At 38.9% G+C, this 6979-nt stretch overlaps 1 protein-coding gene across 1 annotated transcript; it reads left to right on the forward strand.

Annotated features, from left to right (window-relative positions):
- Positions 1–1267: 1267 nt before the first annotated feature.
- LOC139712433 (uncharacterized) lies at positions 1268–6677 on the forward strand. Its single transcript, XM_071624255.1, has 5 exons — positions 1268–1421; positions 2331–2393; positions 4083–4210; positions 5002–5069; positions 6416–6677. Exons 1-5 carry the CDS (start codon positions 1302–1304, stop codon positions 6616–6618), a joined length of 582 nt encoding a protein of 193 aa, XP_071480356.1. The 5' UTR covers positions 1268–1301; the 3' UTR covers positions 6619–6677.
- The last annotated feature ends 302 nt before the right edge of the window (positions 6678–6979 follow it).

Below are 6979 nucleotides of genomic sequence, written 5' to 3' on the forward strand. Positions count from 1 at the left end.
GAATATGAAAGAGCATGTAATTTTAAGGAGCTTCAACGTCTATTACTTGATGAAAATTGGTTTTCAAATGGCTGAGATATCCAAGAAAGTGATAATAATAAAAGGCGACATGCCACAACTTTATTAGGATCTCTTTGTTTCACCTTGTTTTTGGATATCTCAGCCATTTCAAAACCGATTTACATCAAATAAACTTTTAAAGGACAAGTTCACCTTCATAGACATAAGGATTGAGAGAATGTAGCAATATTAGTAGAACACATCATTGAAAGTTTGAGGAAAATCGGACAATCCGTTCGAAAGTTATGAATTTTTGAAGTTTTTGTGCAGTAACCGCTGGATGAGAAGACTACTGCAGTGTGTGAATAACTTAGATGTCACATGCGTACAACAATATAGGAAAATATAAAGAGAATTTCACAAAATTTCATCTTATGAAAAAAGTTCACATTCCCCCGACTCGTTACCGACAAATGTTATGGGTAATATTATTCCCCCTGCCTTTAGAAAGAGCCAAGTCAAGTGCTCTTTTATTATGTGAAAAAAGTGAAAATATGTTGAATTTTCTTTATATTTTCTTTATACTGTTGTACGCATATGACTCACAAGCTGTAGTAGTCTCCTCATCCAGCGGTTCCAACACAAAAATTTTAAAAATTCATAACTTTTGCATCGATTGTCCAATTTTCCTCAAACTTTCACTGATGTGTTCTACTAACATTGTTGCATTTTCTCAATCCTTATGTTTATGAAGGTGAATTTGTCCTTTAATACCCCTTAGAATTGCATGCTCTTTGACATCTTATAGAGTGGTTTCTGAATATCTCACAAAACGTTAAAAGCTAAATCCTCACCTCGACTAGAATTGTACACACCCTTTAACCATTTTTTTTTTTCTTGTGCTACTTCCGGGGCTAAAAAAAAAGAGAGAGAGAGAGAAAAAAAAAACAACCAGTGTGTGTCGGGGGGGGGGGGGGGGGGGGGGGGGGGGGGGGCACGTCCAAGTGGCTATAGACTGGATTTAACACTTGTATTCCTTTGCATTAATATATTCTTTTTCTTTTTCTTTTTTTTTTGTCTCCTCATCATCTTCATAATCATCAATAAAATGTGAATCACACACAGTTGACAAAGAAAAAGTTGTAAGTCCACGGAATAGATTGTAGGCATAGCGATCCAGGGACCTATTAATAGAGATTCAACTGATGTTAGCATTTTGTACAGTTACACGTCGGCGTACGACACACAACCAACCAGGGGCAGCGAGGACACGTACGGAAACCGTGGATGGAAATTTCATCATGGTTCAGCTAAGAAATTACCCAGTATTTACTCTATTAACGATTCTGATAACTTGTTTATCAGTAACAAATGCAGCAAAGAAGAAAAAGAAGCCAAAGGAGCTGGAGATTATTTCAGAAGTGAGTGGCGTTATACCAAGAGATTTTAGAAACCAGTCGGTGTAGTCCCGTGTGTTACATTCTGTGTAAGGCTCTGAGTGAAAGCTAAAGCGTGCATGCATGCAATCTATTCCTGTACTGCGACGCGACGACGTCAACACTCGTATAGGAAAGAGATGAGTTGAATTATATGTTGAAGATGAAGCGCATGTTCAGGATATTTCCCCAGATCTGTCTGTAGTGCATTGTGGACTATTTCTTTTTTATGTTTTCAACGTAGTTTAAAGTGATTTTAATCTAAGTTTTGCATTTACGTTTGTACAATGACTGTTGGGAATTTCTAGAACTAGATAGTGATTGCTGAATTTTGTATATTGTACCTCTAGAAAGTGGCTTTGTTGTCCTGCACTTTCATGCTCTCTAAAATAGGGAAATACTAAATAGGCTGAGATAAAAATTTACGTGCACACAGATCATAGTGTATGTAATAGACACATCATAGTACAGTACATACATCTATAAGCCTAATATAAGGGATTATGCAATGTTAATGATTTCAGTACATTAAATTATGTTCGATTGTGCCCATGATTTTAAGTCTTCAAGAATTGATCCACCATCTTGTGTAAGTGGACAATGTTTACCACATGTAAGTTTACTGATTTTGAGCATGATACTAAACAATGTCTGGAAAAAGCAAAGCGTTAAATCCATGTTCTTGAGGAACGAACTTAACCCATTGTGAAGATTTAAGTCACAAGTATACTAGGGCAAGTGTCTATGGGACATGCTTGTCGCTGCAAAGTTAATGGGTTAATGGATCACAATAGCTGGTAAAATGTAGCAAGAGAGGAAAGCTTAAGCTTAACCTGTTAACTTCATATTGACTAATTTGTTAATAACATTTTTTCCCCTCTTGTTTTTCTGTAGTTCAAACCAGACGATTGTTCTGTCTTTGCAGCAAATGGGGACACGGTCCAAGTTCATTACACAGTGAGTACCGTGTAGAGTATCAGACATTGCCTGAGAGTTGCTGGGAATCAGTTTTCCAGAGTTACAGAAAATTATACTTGGGTAAAATGAAATCTGGAACACATTTGCCTGCCAGGTATCAGAATATGTCAGAATTCTCATTCATTCTCTCAGCATTGCTGTGACACAATGGGTAAATCATCAAATCAACAGACTAGAACAGGTTCTACTCATATCTTTATTAACAGACTGAAAGCTGCACAAAACAGAGCGGCGGATTACTCTAGACACAGTAGCATCACCACCATGAAAGTGAGCTTGGTTACAGCTCGTTATTCCGAAGGTTCCTTATTCCGAAGGTTCTTTAGTCCGAAGGTTCGTTATTCCGAAGGTTCGTTATTCCGAAGATTTGTTATTCCGAAGGTTCGTTAATCCGAAAATGTGTTGAGGTTTGTTATTCCGAAGGTTCATTAATCCGAAAATGAAATAAGGTTCGTTAATCCGAAAATGAAACAAAGCTCGTTGTTCCGAAGGTTCCTCATGGACCCTATATCACTTCGGATCAACAAACCTTCGGAATAACAAACCCTATTTCATTTTCGGATTAACGAACCTTTCAGAATAACGAACCCTATTTCACTTTCGGATAAACGGGCCTTCGGAATAGCGAACCCTATTTCATTTTCGGATTACCGAACCTTCTGAATAATGAACCTTCGGAATAACGCCACAAATGTTCGGATTAACAAACTCTTTTTCATTTTCGGATTAACGAACCTCTAGGTATAGGGAATTTGTGTGTTTCGGATTAACAAACCTTCAGAATAACGAACCTTCGGAATAGCGAACCTTCGGAATAACAAACAGCACCCATGAGCTTGACCAGGAAACGCATTGTTGACACAGGGCAGGACGCATCACTACATTCAGTGTGGTGATTTCTGGTCACCTATCCATCCCATTATGAAAAGCCTCGAGTCCGGTCCAAAGGGTTCTTCAGAAGTTGCCTTCTACAAGCTTCATCCCAAAAAAACAACAACAACAACAACAACAAACAAACAAAAAAGCTTTTACAAGTATTCATTCATACCAAGGACCATCACAGCGTGGAATGCTTGCTATAGGCAGTCAGTCAGAGACATTACAAACAAGAACACTTTCAGAACAGTGGTCCTCCACTGCATTCAAAAGCAAAACAACTAGCTTCATCTAACTTCTATCTCCGCACCACCAACATCAGCGCAGCCCTGTCTGGTTGGTCCCTGTATAGGGGTGTTGGACATTACCCCTTAACAAGAAGAAGAATTCTCAAAGTGCACTTCTGTCACACTTGCTGTGACATTGTACATTTATTGACCATATACAGTGTATGGCCATTGCTTTTACTTTTCTCGAGCTAGAATGTACATGGCTACAATTTTGTGTATAATCGGAGAGAGTGAAATCTAACAATCACTGTTGTGTAAAATGAAATATATACAAAATACATTTTCTCTGAGAAGAAACCAAACATTTCTGTCAAAGTTGTCCAGTGGTTCACCTCTCCTAGAAAAAGGGAAAAAAAAGGGGGGGGAGGGGTGTCAGGTGTTACTGCAAGAAGTTTGTGAAACATTGCTTTGGCCCAAGTTTGTTATTTGCAGCCTGGAACTTCAAAAGAACTGTTTTAAATATGAAATACATGTATTTTTGTCTCTTTTCCTTGATGTCCAGGGCACATTTGAGAGCGGTGCTGTCTTTGACACCTCAAGGCAAGATGGCCGTCAACCAATCGACTTCAAGCTTGGCAGTAAGATGGTGATCCAAGGCTGGGAAATGGGTATAGAAGGCATGTGTGTTGGGTAAGGAGATATTTTGATTTTAAAGAGCAATTCAACACAGTAATCAAGTTGTCTTTACTGAATAGAATGAAAATTGAATAAGGAGAATAGTAGCTGTTTCACCAAAATAAGATACAAGGTTGTACGTATAATTGTAGAAAAAGTTACACAAAATTTTCAGATTTCACATGCTATAATAAAATGCTCTGTGATGTTTCAGTCACAACCAAACTTGAAACTAGGTGAGGTGATGGTATAACAGTCCTGCAAGCCCTCCATAGACTTGTTTACAGTTTTCATCAATTTCATTTTGTCTTTTGAATGAAATTAAAACATACATGTGATTTTGTTCTCATTCTTTTGAATTATATTGTTCTGATTAAATGATGACTGTTTACTTTCAGGGCTGTAGTTTGTCAAATTATTGATAAAGGTAGAGGTGTATGTGATATTTTGTGTACAAATCAGTGTAAAGTTTGTGAGAAATATCTTAAGATTGCAGTTAAATTTTCAAGCTGAGTGGGGGATTGCTACATGTATGTTAAAGAATAATTATACTTCCCGAACCCCCCCCCCCAAAAAAAAAAAACCAAGCAAGTAAACAAAGTAAGTTCAAAAAGGGGAAGGGGCACAAGGAAATAAACACCTTGAAGCATGCTGGTGTGGTAAAGAAATCTTTGCATAAAATTTCAGGAAAGTTTGTAGTATCTATCAAATGCATGTATTGGGTATTGTTTGTGTTAATCTACATGTGCTATGTGTTTTTGTTCATCTACAAGTATTTCTTGAATGCTGTCGTTTTCTTTTTACAGCGAGAAGCGTAAGCTGATAATCCCCCCACATCTAGGCTATGGAAAACGAGGCAGTGGGCCCATTCCACGTAAGCTATTCCCTGTGGTTGTGTGATGTCACCTATCAGTGCATGGTTGAGTTTTTTTTGTTTTAACCCTTTGTGAAGGGCTGCACACTATCCCATTTTTTTTTTTTGTTACTGGTCCGACCTATCTGTCAGACTAGTAGGTTCCCAGTTTTTCTTATTTTTACTGGTCCATTCCTGAAAAAGTTACTGGACCGACAGTGATTTTTACTGGTTAGGGACTGTCGGACCAGTGCCAGTGTGCAGCATTGCTTTATGTGCCATGACACTCGAGGCTTAACATGCCATGCTGTGCCATCATCATTCAGTATTTAAATCAACCCAAACTTGACTTACAGTCAGCTCCGCATAAATCAACAGATGTCGAATAATTGGCTAAATTGACGAAATTAAAAGTTCCAATGTGCATTGGTAACCTCATGTGTGTTATTCTGTAGTGGCAGAAGTCACATAGTGCCTAAGTCGATCTATAGGTTTTTGTTAATCCAGTCAAGATCAACTTGCGTGGAGTGAGTGAACCAATATTCCTCAGTCCAACAGGAAGGCCACAGTGACAAAATACGGATCAGGGGGATGAGGTAATCTCAAGTGATTGACAATTTATAGTTTACAGACCCTGTGCCAATTGGCAAAGAAAGCATGCCAGTGTGCAAGCCAGTTGAAGAACAGAGCACTGCAAGGGTTAAGGAACAAATGTTCTCAAATAAGTAAGATCACTGAGGATGAACTAAAGGGTCACACAGGCAATGGGGTGGCTCAGTCGATAACGTTTCTGCATTTCAATTGAATGCCTTGGGTTCGGCGCTTGTTTAAACCCAAGTGAGTCCCACTGAGCAATGTTGTGTGTTATCATGTCGTCCCTTCTAGTATAGGCAAAACACTCTATCCCTTGGATAGGACATAAAATGGAGGTCCAGTGTGTGAGAGAGTCACAACCCATGCATGTTAAGTGTCCTGCTTCATCTCAGAGAGCAGGGTATAAAACCCGGTGGTGTAGTCCGCCTCAAGTACTCACAACTGGATCCCAGGGAAGACCAGCTTGTGCAGCTTAATATGGGCTCTCTGGCCATCTTGTTGGATGGAAAATGAAAACAAACAAATGCTCTTCAAATTCATGAAATTCTTCCGTCAAGAGGTTTTTTATGCAACTGATTGACAAATTGCCCTACATCGACGTAAATAAGCACTGCATTGATCAGTGTTTTAGTAGTAGCCATGATAAAAATCTGCGTCGATGTAGGGCAATATGTCAATCAGTTGCATAAACAAGAGCCCATTGTAAAGCATATCCAATGTGTTCAGTAGGGCAACATGTTTTATTTTTGCTTTTTCTTTTATTTTCCTCCCAGCTGATTCGACCCTCGTATTTGAGACAGAGCTTGTTGGGCTGGACAAACCGGATCTGTCGCTGGCCAACAGGGTCATGAAACTGGTTCGCTTCCTCATCCCACCGGTCATCGTGTGTCTGCTGATATACTACATGTGGGAGAAGAGTGCCAAGAATCCCGCCAACAAGTCAAAAGGGGATAAAAGGGGTAAGAAGAAGAGGTAATGGTGTCCCCCAACCCTTTTCCAAGAGAGAATAAAAAATCTGAAAGAATAAAGAACTAATCTCAGAGGAATGTAATATTGTGATCTTGCATCATGAGATCATCATAAAAAGAGTTGCACAGGTCAAGTTGCTCGTAGGCCTGAAAGTAGATATTGGATCAATGCTGTTAATTTCCAACTTGAGGGTAACTTTTGAGGGCAAATTTTTTTTTTTTTAAATCTGAAGTTTGGTAAAATGTGGAATTCATTGAAAGTAGAGTCGCTATTTTTTCCCCTTTTTTGTATGTGTCTGCATCTGTGGACTCATGTTTCATTTGAATGACTCTTCCCTCTCCCCCCCCCCCCCCATTTTCTGCCAAAGA

Source organism: Diadema antillarum, unplaced genomic scaffold (assembly GCF_040938485.1).
Source record: "Diadema antillarum isolate AM-2024a unplaced genomic scaffold, OU_Dant_1.0 seq00001804_RagTag, whole genome shotgun sequence".
Classification (NCBI taxonomy): Eukaryota; Metazoa; Echinodermata; class Echinoidea; order Diadematoida; family Diadematidae; genus Diadema; species Diadema antillarum.